This window comes from Canis lupus, chromosome 24 (assembly GCF_003254725.2).
Source record: "Canis lupus dingo isolate Sandy chromosome 24, ASM325472v2, whole genome shotgun sequence".
Classification (NCBI taxonomy): Eukaryota; Metazoa; Chordata; class Mammalia; order Carnivora; family Canidae; genus Canis; species Canis lupus.
Genome location: NC_064266.1, coordinates 42,284,846 through 42,306,366, shown reverse-complemented (window position 1 = coordinate 42,306,366; position 21,521 = coordinate 42,284,846). Strand labels below are relative to the sequence as shown.

Genomic DNA, 21,521 nt, shown 5'->3' with positions numbered 1-21,521 from the left:
CACAGCGCCCATATTCTCATAGGAAGGTGGACGGTGGCGGGACCATATGCTGCAGGTCAGGGGTGAGGCTGTGAAGACAAGTTCTGGGGTCCTCACAAGGGCTTCCAGCTGCTCCCCAGATCAACATTCATGGTTTTCCTGGCGTCTGTCACCTTCCGTCCCAAAGCTACGGGGAGATGAAGACACCGCTTTGGGTTGAAGACACTTTTGCCCTTGCAGATGTAGTCGTTTGTCCCCCAGACAAGGACTTCAGCATCTTGTCCTAGTTTATAGGGTCCCCCTCCTCCCTATCTCTCCAATCCAAGAGGACAAGCCGGCGGCCTCATTGGCCCACCTCACGCCTCCCTGCGTCGGGCTGCTGCTCGCAGACCAGGAGGGCCCCGTCTCCTCCCACCCACCCTGTGTCTGCTTCCTGAAGTCGGACGCGTGTGTTCTGGACGTCTGGGCGCAGAGGGAGCCTCGGGCTTCTCTCCTCGGGCGCGAGAGCACGTGTCCGTCTCTTGATCATCCCAGATGGGATTGAATGGGATTGCGAGGCATTTAAAGGATCGAGGGCGGATGCTGTGCCAGCGCGAGGCTGGGCTGCAGCGGCTGGGACGGGCCTGGGAGGTGAGCCACTCGCCCACGGCAGCTGGGGAGACTAAGCCCCGTAAAGCCGAGGTTGGCGAGGGATCCCGCCCACGGCGCAGCTGGCTCCAAGGTGCCTTCGCCTTTGTGATTGCTTCACATCCTGTTTGTCCAGAAGCCGAGCGAGAGAAAAGAGGAGGCCTTGATGATGACCCAGAGGCTGGGATGGGTCCTTGCAGGGCTGGGTGGGCCGCCGCGGCTGGGACAACACGGGGTGGCTGGGGCCAAGCAGATGCCCTGAGCGTTAACTCCATTGTCACTTGTCACTTGAGCCTTGCAGCATCGAGACAGGTGGCTGCAATGTATGTGTTTTGCACACTCAGCAAAGTGCATTCTTGTGCTGCGGGCCTCCACGGGGCCTGGAAAATAAACAAGCCCCAAGAAACAGAAATGTCGCCTTCCCTGATTGGGCTGTGCTCTCCTCTCCTGAGGGGCCCCATCTGGGCTCCATGCCTGTTCCTGGGGAGCCCCCTGGGCTGGGCGTGCCGATTCTGCTCACTGTGCTCCAGGGCCCACCAGAGGTGGCCTGAGGCACCGGCTCGCCCTCCGCCCCCAGTCCCCAGCCACACTGCGGGCCGCTCACCTCTTGGAAGACCTTCCTCCTCACGCCTCGGGGAGTCCCTCCCTGGAGGCTCTGTAGGTCGGCCACATCCATGCCCCGGGAACCTTTCCCTTCCTGTGTTTCAATCCACCTGGACTCAGCGATGGTTTAGTGGTTATGTCCATAGCTCCGAGCCAGCCTCCCCATCTGTAAGTGTGGAGTCAGGAGCAGCCACACATGGAATGGCCTCAGCGCAGCCTGGCTCGGAGCAAACGCTCAGTAACGGTCACTTCTCATCTTTATCGTGAGCCAGCAGTGGCTAGAACCCACTCTGCCAGCAATACTTTCATCGGCAAATGATAGACAATAAAAGCGTCTTATCTCGGGGCGATTATGGTTTCCTTTACAGGTGTGGGGAGGTATGTGGGTCTGGGGTCGGTTAGGGCAGAGGTCAGCACACTTCCCTGTAAAGTGTCAGCAGGCGTTCTAGGCTTGGTGGGTCAGGCTTCTCTTGCACAGCTCCTCAGCTGTGGCATTAGAGCGTGAAAGCAGGTGGTAAACGTGTGCACAAGTGTGCAAGGTGGCGTTCCAGTAAAACTTTATTTGCAAAAACAGAATGGATTTGGCCTGCAGGGTGTCACCTGCCAATCCCTGGGTTACAGAATCAACAAGTCAAGATTTTTTTTTTCCCTCCTGGCCTCCCATTGTGTCCTGGGACTCATCACATCACGTTTGGCAAGATGCTGGCCTCCACATCCCCAAGCATGGAAGAAGGAAGCAGGGGGGCTAGATCAAGGCTCTTCTTTCCATCCGCCAGCCCTTTTGGGGGAGGAGGACATCTCTGAGAAGCCTGCAGCGCCCATCCTAGAAGGAGCTGCGGGGGGACTGGGAAGGGTCTGTTTGTAGCCTCCTTGTGTGGAGGAGGGCCAGGGACAAAGGGGCTGGGCATGGTGCGTGCATCCACAACCAGCCAGTTCTGCCTCCCTGAGCACTGCAAGGGTTGGGCATTCTCCTCTCAGCTCCGGAGTGGAGCAGAGTCTTGCTCAGACAGCTTTGCCGGCCTCTACAGACAGTAGGTGTGGTGATTTGGGAACAGGCAGGCACGTGGAGTGTGCAAAGGCTGTGGAAATAAGCAGCACGAAGGATTTCACTTCCGCTTTCCATCACAGCAAGGGAAACACAAGTTCACGCAAAACCTGGTGGTCACTGTGCCTCATGTTCATGACCGTCCAAACTAGAAGCAACCTAGGTGTCCTCCACCAGCTGAATGGATCAATGAGCCAGGTCAGATCACACTGCAGACTACTACTCAGTGACTGGATCAAATCCGTAGTACAGAAGGGTAGTCAGCAACCAGAAAGTGGGCCGCTGGAACCTGCGACCCCAGAGGCGAATCTCAGAGACATCCAGGTTGAAGTAAGCTGAAGCGGAAGACAGTGGGAGTCCACATACATGAGATATTGAGAAAATGCAAAGCTATGGGGGTGAGAACGGATCAGTAGTTGCCAGAGGCCGGGAGTGGACCAAGAGCAGGTCTACAAGGTAGAGTTTCTCTACCCTGGCACTGTTGAACCGCTGGGGCTGCCTCATTCCCTGTTGGGTCATCCTGAGCATCGTAGGATGATTAGCACCATCCCTGGCCTCTACTCGCTAGATGGAGATGCCCCTCCCTCGAGTTGTAAATCTCCCAAAAATGTCTCCGGACATCAACACGTGTCCCTGGGAAGCAGAGGCATCTCCGGTTTCGATGCACGGAGGTAACAGGCGGCTCAAAGGAGTTCTGGGGGTGCTGGAGCCGTTCTGCATCTTGGTGGAGGTGGTGATCACATCAGTCTATATATTCGTGAAGACTCACATCTGTATACACATCTGTATATGCTCGTTTAAAAATTAAAATAAAATTAAAAAAAAAAAAAACAGAGGTAAAATCTATCCCTCCAAGAGGCCCACCGTGTGTTCTACTAAAGAAGAAGAAACCAGTGAAGCCATCGCCCTGGGCCCCCTGACCTGCCTCCTGGGTGGACCAGATGCCCGGACCATCACGTTTTGCTGCAGCCAGCAGGGGGATCAGTGCTGATGATCCATCCGGAAGACCTTTCTCTCCTGGCTTGAGGAGCACCTCTTGGCAGGTTAAAATACAGGACCCCCAGTGAGGTTTGAATTTCAGGTAAACAACAAGTAATTACTTAGTGTACGTATGCCCCACACGCTGCCAACATTATTCATTGCTCTGAGACTCCGATAACCAGGCATCCTGTATTTTTACTTGCAAAGTCTGGCAACCCTGTTCTTGGGCAAATCTTCAGGTGAGGTTTTTGGTTTTGGTTGTTTTTCACTTAACTCTTAGCTTAGACTGTAGATCTTTCCCAACTTCCCTGAAGATACAGAAGTTACAGTTAAAGTATTACGTTTCGTGTTCCTCCTTGCCATGATCTGTTAGCTTCTCCTACCTCGAGCCCTCTGCCAAATGCGTGTGGCCTGGCTCCCTATTCGGTGATACTCGTCCCGGACGTTTAGATACAAACTCTCGACACAGATACTTGCCCTTGCACGTGCTAAGTAAAGCCAATATCCTGTGATGCCATAAAATGAGATGCAATTCTTCTCCCAGACAACCCACATGTCTTCTCCTTCACTAAAACCCTTCTCGGCCCTTTTTGGGGGTATTAAAGCAAAAATAAACCATACACATGTACATACTTGCATGTATTGGCGTAGGCTTTAAATGTCTTTTCTCCCAGATGTGACGTCGCTCTGTCTTGTTCTGTGCTTCCTTCCCGGGGCCTGGCGGGGCCTGGGCCTGTATCGTTCTGGTTGTGACCTTCAGGGTACAGAGTGGTCCTGGGCCCTGGCCTGTGCACCATGAATATTTTGTAAAGAGATGAATGAATTATTTAGGTGTCTGGTCCGTTCGTTGTCTTGATAAAAATGCCACATTGTCTCTAGCGTTTTGCATTGAAAACCTTGACTGCAAGGACTTTCCTTCGTGGGTCCGTCCAGGACAGGTGCTCGCTTTAGGGGAGGGTATGTGTAGAGCCCTGGCTCTCCACCTGGGACACATGGCCTCCCAGGGGACACTAAGCAGTGCGTGGAGACAGTTTTGGTCGTCAGGACTTGCAGAGAGGGTGCTCCGGGGACCCCTCTGCACATCCTCTAGTGCCCCTGAGGCCCGAGTGCCCGGTGCTGGGGATGAGCCACTGTGTCGCCACTGTCTGTTTGGTGAAGGTGCTTTGGCCGGTCTTAGAGCCCTGTCCTGTGCTGGGGTGGTGGGTGGAGGCGGCCACCCTGCCCTGAATCCCTGGGCTGTGGGAGGGCGGCAAAATATGTGCAGGACCCAAAAAAAAAAAAAAAAAAATATGTGCAGGACCCAGAGAGGCCGCCCAAAGTGCGGGGCTCTGGGGGAGAGTGTGGTGGGAGGGACCTCGTTTGCCTCACACGCCAGGCCACGTGGGCCTCTCAGGCTGGAATCTGGCCCTGTTCCTCTCTGCAGACCCTCTGAGGCTGCTGCCATACCTAGAATGTGATCCAGAGTCCCCATGAAGGCCCCCAGGGACCCAGCCTTATCACCCCCCCTTTCTGGTCCCCCCTGCCCCATTCTTCCAACACGCTGCATGTGTTCCTATCTCCTGGTCTTGGCATCTGCCCTTCCTCCGTGGGGGACCTTCCTCCCCGGGACTCCTGTGGCTAGGAAGCCTTCCCTGACCAGTCTCTCTTGTCCCTGCCCCCGACCCGGCCCTTGTTGCTTCGTGGCCATCACCACCATCAGACACGATACTCCGCATCCCCGAGCCCATCTCCTTCCCTGGGGGCCCTTGGGGGGCCGCCCTGGCTCACTGCTGCACCTGTACCTGGCTCCGAGCCCAGCACACGGTAGGTGTCCATCGGTAGTCACCAAATGAACCAATGGATTGGTAACAGGGTGGTCACTCAAGCCTGGGACACATGACCTAAATGTCCGTTGGTGGGAGAGGATGAGGTAAAGGCCATTCCAGATGCAAGGCTCCTCTGTGGCCATGAGGGATGAGGTCAGTGTGTTTCCCTGATGTGGAAAGACGTCCACAGTGTGTTGCGTAAAGGCCGGGTTTATATGAGACAGCGGTCACAGTGCAGTCCCAGTTACGAGGAACTGCGCACACGTGCATGCAGCTTAGACTAAACAGTTACGGGGGTTTGTTCATCTCGGTGGTTGGGGCAAGAAACGAGCTTCAGGACTGGTTTGATCCAGTGGCTCAGCGATGTCACCAGCGATGCCGTGTCTGTCTCTGCTCTTCCTTCCATTTGAAGGAATCAGCCCCATTTGAAAATGTAACCCTCTCGTGGTCTCCAGTTGGTGGCCATTTCTGGGGCTCCGTCCACTCCTCCTCCCTCCGTCTTGTCCAGGGAGAGAGAAGGTTGCTTTTGAAGGCTGAACGTCCAGGGAACCTCTTCCATTCATTGGCTGCATTGGGTCACGTGCCTGTCCAGCCAGTCACTGCAGCTGGAGGGTTAGTTCTTGTCCGTTAGACCCTGTGGCCGGAGTGGGGTCCCCTAAGGCACAGAGGCCACAATGAAAATTGAGCTAGGTGCCAGGGAACGGGGGCACGGGTGAGACACGTGGCATCATCCCCATTTTACAGATGAGGCCGTGGAGGCCCCAGCATCCAACTTGACCTCTGCTGGCCCACACTGGGTGGGCAGCGGCAGATGTGAGTTTAAATTCCCTGAAGTTCTTTTCCTTTCCCCCCACTCCGTCCTCCCATCGTCACCCAAGGCTGTGGGTCCCTGGGTCCCTGGACCTGGCTGCGCGAGCAGCTGCGAGAGCCGGCCCGACCCCCGCCTGCCGGGCTGCACGGAGCCCTCGCAGCACGTGACTTTACTGTATCTGGAACAGCATCAGGTTTTCGGGCCAGGCATTTTTATTTTGCCCTAAAAGCCTTCCAGGTGGGGGTGGGGGCAAGATACAATTCCTAGGGGCTCAGCTTTAATGGCTTCTTTTATAGAATCGTTCGAATTATAAATGCATGAACTCGAGGAAACCCTTGCTGAAGAATGCAGGCAAGCCGAGAACGTTCAAGGGGGTGAAGGTGAAACCGTGGTGGATGGAGGAAGTTTGCGCTCTTAAACATTAGCTGTTAAAAAACCAAAGCGAACCCCGTGGTGCCGATGAGGTCCCGGGAGGCTGGGTTTCCTGACCTGGGCCTGTCGGGGCCTGGGGGGGGGGGGGGGGGGCTCCAGGTGAAGTTGATTCCAGATGTGGACGGGCGGCCCGGGGCCTCCCAGAGCACCGTGTTCGTTGGCCTCTGACCCCCTCACCTCACTTGGGGTCGCGCCTCCGTGTCACAGTGATGCGGCCTGGGTTCAAATTCCGCTCTGTCCTCCCTTCGGAGCTGGGCGTCCGTGGGCAGCCTGTTGGGCGTCTCTGAGCTGCGCTCTCGTGAGTGAGACAGGCTTCCTTTGCCCTGTCTCTTGCTTCATCTTTCTTCGGAATTCTCATCACCACGCGCGTGACGTTAACTGCATGTTGGCCGCGGGCCCGAGCGGCCGGGCTGTCCTCGGCTCCCGTCCCGCCCCCCAGCCGCGGAGCACAGGACGCGGGGCTGGCTGCGTCTGCTTCCTCCTCGCTGCCGTCTCTAGGGCCCCACATCCGCCGGGGGTCCTCCTTCCTCCTCCCCAAGCACCTTCCCGATCTTCCCAGGTCCTCCCTAACTGGGCTCCCCGGTGCAACCCCTGACCTCTCAGCGGAGGGGGGATCCGGGGTGCCCGGGCTCAGCCCTCGCGCGGCTCGTCCAGCTACACGCTGTCCCCAGTGAGCTCCCCCGGGGGACCCCGCCCGCTGCCCCGAGCCGCGTTTATCCGGCGCTTCCGACGTGCAGAGCTCTGCTCTGAGAAGCGTCTGTGTGTTGAGTGGCTGAGGCAGGACTTGAACCCGAGAAGGCGGGCGCCAGGCCAGAGCACGTCTGGTGCCAGGGCCGTCTCCCTCTGGATCCAGGGCCGCACCCAGGCTGCCCACCTGCCAGCTTCCCTCGGGACAGGTGGACGTGGCAAACAGCGGCCACTAAACCACCCTGCGTTCTGTCTTCCGCCCTTCCCTCCCCGGCTCATTCTCTCCACCCTGCCCCTACCCCTGTCTCAGTTTCCCCACCTGTCTTCTTCCAGGTGCTCAGGCCCAGAGCGTGAAAGTCAGGTGTGACTCTGCATCTCCTCACACCCTCTCTGTCCAGCCCCTTAGCAAATTCGGCCAGCGTTTTCTCTCAAAGTAGGTCCGGGGCCTGCTGCCTCCCAGCCTGGGATGTACCTGTACCCAGGTCTGTAGCGTGACCGCCAGGTGCAGCTGGGCCCGTCCCTCTACACTTTCTTCTGCAGCTTCCTATGAATCTGTAATTCTCTCAAAACAAACATTCGACATAAATTCCTAGGATGGGGCAGCCCGGGTGGCTCAGCGGTTTAGCACCTGCCTTCAGCCTGGGGTGTGATCCTGGGGTCCTGGGATCGAGTCCTGCGTTGGGCTCCCTGCATGGAGCTTGCTTCTCCCTCTGCCTGTGCCTCTGCTCCTCTCTCTCTCTCAATCTCTCTCTCTCTCTCTCTCTCTCTCTGTTTCTCTCATGAATAAATAAATAACATCTTAAAAAAAAAAATTTCCTAGGATGCATTTGAAAAACGTAGCACCGAGGATCTGTCTCCGGCCAGCCGCACTCCCCGCCACCTGGGGCCAGCCCTGTTCCTCTCCCGGGATGCCCACTGGCCTCCCCCGGCCCTGGGGCACCTGGGGTGCTCCGTCACTGTCCGCCCGGGGCGCCCGCTGCTCAGCAGCTCACCCCACCGTTTGCCACTTCAGGCAGCCGTCTCAGTGCCCCCCCAGGGCAGCTACAAAGGCCCCCCCCGGGAGGCTCACAGCAGCAGGCCTCCATCCTCCCCGAGGACTGGAGAAGTCCCAGGGCTCTACCCCTTCTGAAAGCTCGAGGAATGAGTCCTTCCTTGCCTCTCCCAGCCCCACTGGAGTTTGGCGTCCGTTGGCCCCCTCGGTGTGTATCGGTGTGCATGCGTGTGGGCGGCTTCTTCTAAGGACACTGGTCATTGGGTTGGTGCCACCACCACCCCCCAAGTCCTGTATGACCTTCTCGTAGCTAATTATATCTACAAAGGGGCTCTTTTCAAATAACATCACGTCCTGAGGTTCTGGGGGGACATTGATTTGCGTGTGACACTTCGACTCCATAAACAGAATAAAGCAGAGCGCGTGCTGTTGCCCACAGGACCGTCTGTTATCTGTGCTCCCCGAGGTCCCCCATGATTTGTCCCATGGAGCCCTCCTCCTTCCCCGCTTCCCCCCAGCCTGTGCTCCAACCAGGCGGCCGGTCTCTCCGCTGCTGCTTCAACATCCCCACCTCCCACCCCTCGCAAGCGGGTCTCCCCCACTTCTTGAAATTGGGTGGATCGCATGACCTGCTTTGGCCAATGGGTTGTAGGTGGAACTTCCAGCCCGAGTCCTGCAGACCTCAGCCGGCCCCCTCTCCCCCCTGCTTCTCTCCCTGCACACCTGTCACCAGGGTGGCCCACCTGCCCTGGCTGCACGCACGCCCCGGGGGACAGGAGCTTTTCTCCGTGGGTCCCCCTGCTGTGCTCCGAGCTCCTGAACAACCTGACCCAGGGTAGATGCCGAAGCAGGCCTCGCTGGCGGGAGCGCGGCAGATGCAGGGGTGAACCACGAGCTCGTGTCCCCGCAGCCCCTCCTGCTAACCGCTTCTCCCGTAATCCATCTGTGCGTTTGGCTGCTTCCGGTCTAGGGCAGAGCATCAACCCCAAGTTGGCGGGCCTGATCGGGCGGCACGGGCCCCAGAACAAGCAGCCCTTCATGGTGGCCTTCTTCAAGGCCACGGAAGTCCACCTCCGCAGCACGCGCTCCACGGGCGCCAAGCAGCGCAGCCAGAACCGCTCCAAGACGCCCAAGAACCAGGAAGCCCTGCGGGTGGCCAACGTCGCAGGTATGTGCAGGGCGGGGTGGGGGCTGATGTGCGGACCCTGGGGACCCCACGGGCCCCAGCAGGACCCCCATAGGGCTGTGACTCCGCTCGGCCAATGATCCCCCAGCTGACACGGCAGGAAGCCAACCCCACAAAATCCCATCCTGCGCCGAGCTCACCGCCTTCACCGTATAAAAGTAGAAAGTTCAGTGAGAAGTGCGCGTAGCAAAGCATCAGTATGACAAGATGCCAGTTGTGTGAATTCCCAGGTAGACGAATTGATGGCCACAAATACCTGAAAGAAAGCTCGAAAGGCGTGGAGCGGAACACGGCACCGCCGTCCCCAGGGAGGCTGCTCTTGGGAGTGAAGAGGAGGAGACATGAGGGGAGTTTGCTTGCTGTGTTTTTCATTTTTGTTCTTAGAGTGAAAAATATTTTAGTACTTGTTAAATCTGAGGGAGTGGTGTTGGGGTTTTTTTGTGTATTATTTCGGATACTTTTAGGTTTGTCTGAAATGTCTTGTTACTATAGGTAAAAAAAAAAGCACTAGACTTTTTGGTATATTTTGTGGGGATACTTTTAGGTTCGTCACCATGTTGCATTATTATAAGTAAAAACAAATTAAAAATAAAGGTAGAATTTATATAGCAAGCAATTCTAAGATTAATAGAAAATGTTTATTGGTACATTCCTCCAAGGAAACTTCCAGGGATTGAGACGTTTAGGTACTTGTAGGGTGCATGGTGCTCTGTGGTTCTTGAGGCTCGGAGGAGGGTGGCCTCCCCAAAAATGAGGCTCAGAGAGCGTAGGTAACTTTTCCAAGTCAGCAAAGCAAGTAGGTGGCAGTCCTGGGATTAGAGCCCTTTTGGTTTTGCCAGGAGGCACCTGCCTATACTTGGTGGGCTCTGGCTTCCCCAGCGATCCTGTTAAATGTCTTCTGACAATTCACCAGGCATTTGCAGAGCCCCGCTTGGGCCCACCTTTGTGCCAGCATCGGGGGTTGACTGGGACATGGTCCTCTTAACCTCCAGGCTGACCAGGCCTCTGGTGTTGGCATCTGGTGGCCTGGGGAGGCTGGGATGAGTTTGGGGACTGGGCTGGCCCGGACCAGCCTCTAGCACTGTGGACACCTGAGGCCTCCATGCCCACACCCTGGCTTGTGCCATGTTCTCCAGCACATTGAGTGCTGCCTCTGCAAAGATGCACTTCGATTCTACCCCAGAACAAAAAGAAAGTTGCAAACAAATGAACTTCACCAGCAAACCAATTTCCCAGTGGACTGCAGAAATGACCACCCAGATGCTAGGAGCTCGGCAGCTGAAAGCCCACCTGCCCTGTCCCCTCACATTGACCGGCTGTGCTGCTCTCTGAGGGGTGAGCCCTCAGGTCCCCAGGTGTCCTTGTCTTAGTCCCTGGAACTGGTGACTACATGGCAAAGGGGACCAAGGGTTCCAACAGAATGAGGGTTGCTATCATCTGACCTGAAAATAGTGTCGGTCTGGATGGCCCAGGGGGGCCCACATCACACTGTAATCACAGGGGTCCTCAAGGGGGGAGAAGCCCTCTTTACTGGGGTCGGACAGGTGGGAGTCCAGAGGCAGGCAGAGAGGGGAGATGTCGCCGGCTTTGAAGGTGGAGGCGGGGTACAGGGCACAAGCTGAGAACAAGGTACAGGGCACAAGTGGAGAACGTGGGTGACTTTTAGAAGCTGGAAGGGACAAGGAAATGGATTTCCCTCGGAGCCTCCAGCAGGGACACGGCCCCACTGACGCCGTGAATTTAGCCTGCGTCAGACTTTGGAACTACAGAGCTAGAAGATTATAACTTGGTGGTGTTTCCAGCCGCCGTGCTTGTGCTAATCCGCTGAAGCAGCCCTAGGAAGCCCGTCCACACGTTTGCCGAGGGCTTTACTCGGCCTGCCCACGCGCCGTCTCTGGGCCCTGGGTGGGCGGCGAGGTCGGGGAGGGTCTGCAGCAGGAAGGAGCCCTCTGGCTCAGCTCTTCGGCCCTGCCGGCTCCTAGGCCCGGGGTTGGCCCGGAGAGGCTCACGGGCAGGTGCACGGCGGTGGTTAGAAACCTGGTGTCCAGGTGGCTGAGCAGCCCCCACCCCCAGATGAACCTTCTAACCAGCGTCCTTGGCTTCGTGTAGCCAGTTTTTACATTTTTGTTCTTTTTTTTTTTTTTTTTTTTTTTTTTTGGAAGGAGAAGAAAGGAATGCTTGCTGTGGTTAGTGAAGATTTCAGAGCAGGGTTCCCTGGCCCCAGGGGCCCCTGGATGGATTTCTGTGGCCCTGAAGCTCATGTGCAGGGGTTTTGGTGGGATCCTGTACTGGCAAGTGGACCCATTCTTTTTTTAGGCTTTTTGAAAGGGTCTGAAATGCTCCCTAATAAAAATCCAACTGAATCCCTTAACTTGCATTGGAAACCCTTTCTGGGCTGACTCTAGGGGCTGGGATCCGATGGAGAGAGCCCAGCCATGGTCCGCCCTCGAGGCCTAGGCCGGGTGGGGGTGGCTGCCACTCACAGACACACTTACTAACAGGCCTGAGAGTCAGGGGATGGTGACTAGGAAGTGACACGTGACACATCACAGGGGAGATGCCCCGCCAAGAGCTCTGGGACCAGCAGATGCCCCTGAGGCCCGGCTGGGTCCAGGGAGTGAGACCCACAGGCACAGAAGACTAGGGCAGGAGGCAGCGGGGCTCCTTCGAGGGGAGAGAGAGGCCATGGTGTCTGGGACAAGGGGAGGGTGGGGCCGGCAAGGTGAGCAAGATCAGGAGTCCTCGGAGAGTCGTGCCTGGAGTTTGAACTTCAACCAAAACAAATTTGGAAGCCTTTGCAGTTCTAAGCTATGGTGCGGGGGCAGGGGTGATCGGATGATCGTGGGGCTGCCCTGAGAATGGTGGGGAGCAGGGTGGGGTCCTGAGGAAGGGTCAGAGGAGGGAGACTTGTTAAATGGCTTTCCTTATCAGCCAGGCAGAAAATGCTGGAAGATTCCATGCCAGCAGACTCCAGGGTCTTGGAGGTCTATCAGGTATACCTCAGGAGTGAAGGAAGAGGGACCAGGCCTCAAAATCTTAGAAGTCCACACCCGATTTCCCCCGCTGCATCCTCGCCAAACGCTCCATTTACATAACCCCCAGGATGAGGCTCTCACTACCTCACGTGGCAGCCGTTATGGCTTGTCTGGAATCTGCCTCCCCTCCTGGGACTTTCTACTTCCCAGCCCTTTATGCAGTTTATCTAAACCGTTCCTGGAAATTTAATTTTAAAAAATACCAAGGCCTGAGCCGCACCCCAGGCTTGGTAAAGCAGAATATCTGAACGTGCATGTACACACACATACACACCCTCCCGAAGGGCTTTACCTCATGTGAAGATGGCTGGGGATCCTGCTGCAGGGCCACACGAGCTGAATCCTCTTTCATGTGGCAGCCCTTTATGTGCTGGAGGGACACACGCTCTGGCCTGCCGTCTGCTGCAAAACTCTCTTCCCTGCAGGCCCAGAGCTTTCAGCTCCTCCTAGGTAGTGTGGCTTGGGGTTGAAAGACCGGGTCCCACTTACTTCTCCTCACCCACATTTGCACCCAACCCCCTGGTAATTAGGTGTCTTCCCCAGGTGATCTGTGGGGGTTGTAACTTGTGAGCTGCTCAGGCAGGGGCTGGTGGAGGCAGATGGAGCGGCTGGGTGGGTTTCGGGGGCCAGGCCAGAGCGACAGGGGAGCTGTCTGCTTCTCGAGCATCTCTTCTTCCTTGTTGTGGTCTTTCTGCTAATACGAGGCCACCATGAAACAGGACTTCTGACCCCTTTCTCCCGGAGCAGCCCCGTGATCTAAGGAGGCCCAGAGGTGCTGTGCACAGGTCTGGGTCTCTGGTGGCAGGGCCTGTGTCCAGCCCCCACTTACACCCCCAGCCGGCCTCGCAAGCTGCTCACAGACTTGGGTTTCAACATTAAGCCAATTATCATTGCTTTGCTTCAAGATGGGGTTGGGAAACGTGGCACTCAGGCCGATACTTGCCCTCCCTCTGCTCATGGTAGACATCACTAATCAATGGTGGCATCTCTTCTCACTGAGCCTCCACAGCTTCGGATCCTTTTTTTACTCAGGACCTTAAGCAGCCAGCGATGTTGGCACTTGATGCGAAGCTTCTTTGCCACGTCCCTGTCCCAAACTAATGTGCTCGATCCTGTCTTGTTGAGGCTGCTCCACACATCACTGGGCCGAGGGGTGCTCCTCGTCCCTCCCCTCTACCTTCCACCTCCCTGCAGTGAAGGGGAGAAGGAGGCCTGCACATTGACATTGCTACCTGTGGCCGTGGGCCTTGCCTCAGCAACAGGGACCATCTTTGGACTTCCACTCGGTGCGTTACGGACAGTATTGCAAACGGTCCGGTAGATTGCTTGGGCTCTTCTCTGATGGCTCCCTTGACCTTCACATATCAATGACCACCTGGCCCTCTGGAGGCCCAGCTACCTCTGTAGCTGCCAGGCCCAGAGGTAGGGAAGGGGGACCCCAGATTCCCCATTGCTGCTTTGTCCTCCCAATCCCCCCGCAGCCCCCAGCAAGGTAGACCTCCTGCCCCCTCCACTCTGCCCACTGCTGAGCCCCGCTCATGCCTTCTCATTCCTGGAAGGCTCTAGTGCCTGACTCTCTGTCCCTCTGTTAGCGGCCACTGCTGTCTGGGTTCTTGCTGGTCTTCTCAGTCATGAAGGGCACCCTTCTCTCCCTACTTCTATGTCTTCATCCTGGAATGTTCCTCCTTTGGATGACTCTCTGGCTAGCTCTTATTTCCTTTTGGTTCTTACACAAACATCACTTTCTCAGAAGAGCCTTCTGTTGGCATCCTCCATCCCACGGCCTCCTCTCCTACCTTATTGCTCTCCATCTCCACGGGAAAGAGTTTACATTTACTCACTGACTTACTGACTGCCTCTGTTCATACCTGCATCTCTAATACCTACAACAGTGTCTGCAAACCAATAGACACTCAGTAACAGTTTGTATGAATGCATGACGGATGGATGCATGGATGGATGCCAGGATGGATGCATGGATGCATGGATGCTTGGATGGATGGATGGATGGATGGATGCGTGGATGCGTGGATGCGTGGATGGATGGTGCACCAGGCCCCCAGGGGATGAGACTGTGCCCACCCCGCCCTCACTGAGGTCACCTCAGGAGTTCTGAGTGTCCCCAAGGGCCAGGATCCCTCCTATAAAGACACACACAATTCTGTCATAATCAATTTTTCTCATTTTTCTCATTGGTTGCAAATCTTTAAAAATTGCTTTCCTGCACAATAGATGTAAAACTATGTATAAAATCGGGGATATTCACAGAGGCTGATAGAGGTGGAAGCTGCATTGAACCCCCTGTTTGAGCTGCAAACAGGTGCTCATCTTGGGCCTACACATCTCTGATCGCTGTGCCCTCTGCTGCCCTCCTTCCCTGTCTTCTTCTCCTCCACCCCGTTCTTCTTTCTGTTTCTCCTTCCCACTCTTCCCATTTCTGATTTGTACCTAGCCTTGGGGTAGCCTGGGGGCTGTACCTCCAGGGCTTCTAGGACAGCATAATGTCCAGCAGGCCTCAGAGGAAGCTTCCTGACTTGTGTATGGTCACCACACCACCACTCTCACACCCATTTCATGGATGGGGAAGTTGAGGTCTGGGGAAAGGAATTCAGTAATACCGTTTTTAATCTTACTGTTTCTCATTAACCTAGAAGCCACACAGATAGAAGTCTTATGACTCAGGGGAAAGCAGCAAATGGATGATGGGTGTTTCACTTCTTCCAAACATTGGGTTTGGAAAAAACAGTCATTTACTCCAAATGGTTAAAGAGTGTGTGTAGGAATGAAGTTTGTATATAGTTTTAACTTTCCCTGGCAGGTGGGCTGGAAGGATAATAATCAGCAGCTTGTTGCTATGAGCTAAGAGGTGTGCTAAACTGATGGGAATGTGCACGGCTGTCCCTGGAGGCACTTCCTCCTCACTCTGCAGATGAGCATCTCAAGGTCTAGGAGAACCAGGGTCTGACTCCAGAGCTGGAGCAGCACCCCCTTACCTGGCCAGACCCCACCTGGGAGCTGGTGTGCTCTGGAGTCTACAGCTGGGCTCCAGCTGACTATCAGCCCCACACTGGGAGGCACCTTTCCAAGTAGGACCCACTGCGTGGTTTGGCTACAAGTCTTAGAAATACCAGTCAGGTGGCTCCAACCACTAGAAAAGCCATTGGCTCACAGTGACGGGGTTGGGTGGACATGAGGGTAGGTTGATCCAGAAAGTCAACAACAGTGAAAGCTTTCAACAGTGAAGGCTTTCTGTCCTTGCTCACCACGTTCAGGCTATGGCTGTAGGTAGTCACCAGGCTCTACTGCTTTTCTATTCCCAGGCAATAGGGGAAAGAGATGAGCATCTTTTCCCATGAGCCTTTCTTAGGAATAAAGAAACTTATTCCGGAAGCCCCCAGCATGCTTTCACCCATGTCCTGTTGGCTTGGATTGTGTCATTTGTTCTTTTTGTTGTTGTTGTTCTTATCTGAACCAATCCTCGCTCTAAGGATAACATATGGGCTGGTGAGCTCAGACCTGGGTTCTGAACTAGTCACTGACAATGGCTGGGGTTGCCATGACCCCCCAGGCCCAAGGAGGGCCACTCACCTGGCCATCTGAGAGATCTGACCAGGCAGGGGGATCTGGGTGCATCTGGATGCCTCCCAAGTGCAAGTCAGGTAGGCAAGCAACCCTGGTTCATTTCCTTGGCTTTCCTCTTCATCCTGCAAAGAGTTGTCCTTGTGTTCCTCACCCACTGGTGTTCATTACCTTCTGGGATGCTTGAGCCTGGAGGGATCACAGCAGGGCACAGAAGCTGAGGCATTGACGTCTCCTGTATTTGTGTGTTAACTACACAAATACAGTGTTAACTACACTGGGCCTTGGGGATCCAATGGTAACCTCCCAAAACCTTTTAGAAGAGGCAACATTTGAGGTAAGGCTTGAATATCCAGTAGAGCCAGACATACAAAGATTACGAGAAGGAGCATTTCAGGTAGATGAAACAGCAAGTGCAAAAGCCCTGATAGGAACAGACTTGACAGTACATTCACAGCACAGAAAGAAGGCTGTGGCCACATAGGGGCTTACAGGCCAAGGGCAGGAGTTGGGACATTGCTCTAAGCATGATAGAAAGCCCCTAGAAAGTTTTAGGTGGAGGAAAGACAAGTCATGAGTAAGGAAAAAAAAAAACATCCCCATAACCCCATAGCTACAGGGTAGAAGACGGTGCAGGAGCACCAGAGTATGTGTGTGTCTGTGTGAGAGTGACAGAGAGACGAAGGGCAGAGCTTTCTACATGTTTACAAGTGCTCAAGCCCTAACGCAGATGCCTGCGAACCTTACATACTTCTGGAAAACCCCAGTCATAGTTTTCACTCCTCAGAAAAACCTAAGTAGTGTGTTTCTCTGGGAGGTCAATGGGATGTGAGTTTCTGCATTTCTTCCTGGCAGTGGGGTCTTTGTCCCAGGCCCTGGCCATGCCCCTTTTGCCCTTTGAAAGAGGGGTGAGCATCGTGAGGTGGGCTGGCCTCAGCAGCTGAGGGCAGACCCCTCTGAGCAGGCTTCTGCAGCCAGCATGGTGGCACGTGGCTATAGTTTGGTTCCTATGTGGAACCCAGGCAGAGGTCAGCCTCCAAACAACGCACGTGTACAAAAAAAGCCAATGTCCACAGAAGGATCCAGAGCATACTAGGAGCTAACATGGCGCAAGAGGGATGGGGACGTTGGTGCCTCTTGCAGAGGCCATTTGCTAGGGATGGAAATGAGTTTCAAGGCTATAGGAACTGGAATGGCTTTCATGTCAGGAAGGTCACATTCTAGCTGAGTTCAACCGTGCTCACACCACTGCCTTAGATGGAGGGAACCTTAATATGTGTGTGTGTTTTCTCTCCCCCGTGCCTCTGTCTCCCACCAATGCAGAAAACAGCAGCAGCGACCAGAGGCAGGCCTGCAAGAAGCATGAACTGTACGTCAGCTTCCGCGATCTGGGCTGGCAGGTAAGGACGGGTGGCCGGATCTGCCCCGATGGTGGGGGCTCTGGTGTGGGCTTCCTCGTGCCCCCCGCCCAAGGCAGTGGGGCTGGGTCCCATGTGTGCACTGAGTCACGTTTCTCATCTACTTCAGTTCGGACTCCAGTGTCAGGTGTCCTAACTAGGGTAGAGAATTGAGGTTAAGGATGCAGGGATGCCTCATGACACCCAGGAGCAGAAATGTGGTGGAGACTCATGCTAGAACCAGGAGCCCAAACACTTTGAACCCTAAGCCCCATGCTACATGTGAACTTCCATCTCCACCCTGCGGCTGGCTACTTCTCTCAGGTGGGGCCCATGCCCTAGAACTCAGCTGCTGCAGGGCCGGCTCCCACCCTCCACCCTGTCTGTCCCTCCTTCCCTTCCATGATTCAGATCCCAGGGCAGGGACTGATTGGCCTACCTGGGGTCAGGGGCTTGATCCTGAACCAGTCAGCTGTTTTGGGGATGGGATCATATCATAGGACCATGACTGCTCCTTCCAGAACCATTTGGATGGAATGGGGCGAAGGGCAAGAGTGAATCCTGGGACAGGCATGAGGGTCATACAGTCTAATGACTGTTTAGGATTATCTGACATTCCGGCTGCTGTTCCAGGCGCTGGAGGTGCCACAGGGAGCATTACCGTGTGCCTGCCCTCGTGGAGCTCAAATAGTCCTAATGGGGTGTTGAGATCACCAAGGCCACTGGTCTTGTTGTTCACTCCTCATTGAGCTTGTGGTTCAGCGAGGGAGTCCAGATGCTTCCCTGGGGATCATGCCCAAGCGCACTATCAGAGCACTTGCGCTCGGGCAGCGTGGAGCCCTCCCGCTGTGCTGACCTCACACTCACGGCTCCCGTGCTTGCATCCTGGTGCTGGAACTGAGCCCCAGACTCCAGCTCCTCTGCGGGAAGAGTCCATGGACTTGAGTCAGGGAGGGGTGGACAGAGTGCTAGAGCAGTATTCTGGTGCTAACCCAGCCCTGACGGCAGACGTGGCCGTGTGCATCCTCCACCGAGCCGCACACGTGCACCAGCGCTGAGCTGGCTCGTCTACATGGGCGCTTAATTCTCGATGTTGTGGGTTATTAGTCTTTCTCCCACGTCCGTGAACTGAGGGGTGGAGCTTTTGTTTGAAGCAAACTGCCAACGCGTAACCACCTAGTAGCGCTGGAGTCGAAGCCACCCTGGTCACACTGGTCTGTGCCGCCTCCCCATAAGGCCCTGCAGGTGTCTCTTCTGGGCCTAGCCCAGCCCAGCCCAGCCCCAGGGTGGTCTTTCCTTCATTTTGCATTCTGTGGGGGACCATGGAAGGGGGTCCTCCATTTCTCATGCTTCTGCAGGACACTCCCCACCCTTGCCGGGATGGTGTGGGCCGGGTCTTTGTCCTCTGTCCTCTGGGAGCACGAGTCTGGGCCGCAGGGTAGGTGGGGGCTTGGGCACGAAGGGTAGGCCCTTGTGGGGCTCACGCTCTGTCCCCTGCAGGACTGGATCATCGCTCCCGAAGGCTATGCCGCTTACTACTGTGAGGGGGAGTGTGCCTTCCCCCTGAACTCCTACATGAACGCCACCAACCACGCCATCGTGCAGACGCTGGTGAGTGGGGCCTGCGTGCCGTCTGGGCATGCTCCGCTCGGTGGGGTGACGGCAGGGTCTGGTGGCCCTGCCCAGCTGCTCCTCCAGGCTGGGGCCCTGACTTTCCGCGGGCCCTGGGCACTCCTCCTGTCATAGGCCCCTTCCTCCGTTAAAAAAAAAAAAGAGAGATTAAAGATGTTATTTTACAACAGCATTGGCATAAAGATATGTATCATCCCCGACCCTCAAGTTCATGTATTTCTCCCCATTCTGGAAGAAATAAGCACAGTTTCAGGGGCTCCCAAAGGTGTCTTGGATAATGGTCACTGTGGCTAATGGCGAGGTCAGTCCTGGCCCTGCCTCTCTGGGCGGCTGTTCTTAGTTGACCACACATCTGCTCCGCCCCCATAGGTGCCCCCGCATCCCCGAGAGTCGGGGCGTCCCTGGGTTCAGACCAGCCTGAGAGCCTGTCCACTCCCCAAACTCATGTCTTTGCCTCCTAGCCTTAAACTTTGGGGGGTCAGCCACCCAAGGGTGTCTGCTGAGCATCTTCTGCAGGTAAACCTGCCCTGGGAGCTGAGGGCATTGCAGGGAACAGCACAGACCTGGTCCCTGCCTTCAGGGCCTCAGTTTCCAGGGAGAGAAGCAATCAGGTGAACAGAGGATGCGGGAGAGGAGTAAGCAGGACAGCGAGGTGGGGCAGGGCGGGGGCTGTTTCAGGTCGAACTTCCATGGGGTCACTGGAGGGTTCAGTGTGATAAGAAGATAGGCTTTTAACAGGATGCACAGCCCTGGCGACCCTTGGTAGAAGTGGTTTTTACTACTCTACCGAAAATATCAGTCGTGATAAAAATTAGGGACTTGGCTCTTCGCCTTAGAATCTGAGGCTCAGGGATCTTGATTATCTAGCTCCCTGCCAGGAACATTATTGAGGCCTTTCCCTGGCTTGAATGCTCCTGGTGACAGAGAGCTCATTACCCAGGGCCATCCCCTCAGTCCTACAGTTCTGTTTGTTCTGAAACTTTTTTGGCTTCTTTTAAAGGTTTAGTGGTAGAGTTGGTACTGACCCACGTGTTATGTCTTGGAGAAAAAGCTCCCCTGTTCCTTTCATTTGGACCATGCTCTGCCCTTCCGAGGGAAGGCTTCTTTTTTAGCCATGCTTTTCCAAGGCCCTTCCTTGGAAAGGAAGGTAAATTCTGAAGCCCTGCTCAGGATTGAAATGAATAATGCCCCCAACCTGTTCCTTGGGCCAGGCCTGTTCCCCTGTGCCCGCATGCCCCCTCAGGCCCTGCCTTGGTGGCCCCTGGGGGGTGCCAGGGGGGTCTCCCAGGCTACCAGGGCACACCTCTACCCTCCGACCCCTGCTTCATGGCCCATGTAGCGGGAGCCTGGCTGTCCCCTGATCACCTACTTAGTCTGCGTGTCACGAGAGAGCCCTGGGATCAGAACGGGAGTTCTGATTATTCTGAAAAAGAAGTTCTGTGGTCATGTTTAAAAAGGGGGGAAGGGAAGAAAAAATAAAATAAGGTAAAAATTGAGAGGGAGACAAACCATAAGAGATGCCGAGCTCTAGGAAACAAACTGAGGGCCGCTGGAGGGGAGGGTGGTGGGCGGCTGGGGTAACTGGGGGATGGGCATTAAGGAGGGCAGGTGATGTGATGAGCACTGGGTGTTGTTTGCACCTGATGAATCACAAAATTCTACCTCTGAAACAACAACAACAAAAAAGCTGATGGGGGTGGGAATCCTTGCCTGCTGGGAGTCCTGGTGAAAAACAGAGGAAATGAGCTGATGTCTGGGATTTGCTTTCAAATTATTCAAGGGTGGAGGAGGCGGTATAGATTTGTAAGGTCTGAAACAGTCCGTAATAAAAAGCTAAAACATGTGCTGGCTTATCTCAGAGGTCACAGGCTAGAGGCTGCCACAGAGTGCTTTCAGTTGGCACACGTTGTGCGTCGGAAACCTGGAAGTTTCACATAAAAATTCAGCAGAACTAGGTCTCTGGCCTGTCCTGGCCACTCGGCACAGCCAACCGCACTGCCTTTGCTTGGCCGCGGTCAGCGGCAGCAGCTGCCCTCCGGGTCGCCCCAACCCCCACTATTCCCTCTTGTTTTATTCCTCACCTGCCTTGCGCACCCAGGGGTGCTTACGCGGCCCCTTCAGGCTTTTTTTTTTTTTTTAATTTTTTATTTATTTATTACAGTCACAGAGAGAGAGAGAGAGGCAGAGACACAGGCAGAGAGAGAAGCAGGCTCCATGCACCGGGAGCCCGATGTGGGATTCGGTCCCGGGTCTCCAGGATCGCGCCCTGGGCCAAAGGCAGGCGCCAAACCGCTGCGCCACCCAGGGATCCCCCCCTTCAGGCTTTTGAGTTTGTTTGCCCCCAGCTCTCGTCCCCTGTAAGGTGCAGAGAATCTTATGAGCGAGAAGGAGCAGTAACCCGAGCGGCTAGCTGGCATGTTTCTTCATTCCTCCCTTCTAGACCTTCTTCCTTCTTGTTGACGTCCCACCCAGTGTTTGCCCAACTTTGTCCTCCTGGTTTTACTGCTAGAAGAGTCTAGTATAATTTGGATCTGCACTATCCAATATAGTAATACAGTGACCGCTTTTGCACGTGGCTCTTGAACACCTGAAATACGGCCAGTCGGAATCAAGATGCTTTCTCAGTCTAAAATATATGCTAGGTTTTAAAGACTTAATACCAAAAAAATTTTTTAAATTAAAAAAAAAAAAAAGATACTTTATGGCAAGTGTGTGTTGAAACAATAGTCTT

The 21,521-nt window shown here is 55.1% G+C and overlaps 1 protein-coding gene across 2 annotated transcripts in view; it reads left to right on the top strand.

Annotated features, from left to right (window-relative positions):
* BMP7 (bone morphogenetic protein 7) overlaps positions 1–21,521 on the top strand; it is a 92,271-nt gene that overhangs the window by 67,902 nt on the left and 2,848 nt on the right. Inside the window, exons 4-6 of one of the 2 annotated variants that reach the window (XM_025470470.3) lie at positions 8,932–9,129; positions 17,085–17,161; positions 18,659–18,769. In XM_025470470.3, coding sequence (XP_025326255.1) covers positions 8,932–9,129; positions 17,085–17,161; positions 18,659–18,769 — 386 coding nt within the window. Of the gene's footprint in view, positions 1–8,931; positions 9,130–9,377; positions 9,714–17,084; positions 17,162–18,658; positions 18,770–21,521 lie in introns of those variants that run through there. The other variant, XM_025470471.3, reaches the window with a different exon arrangement.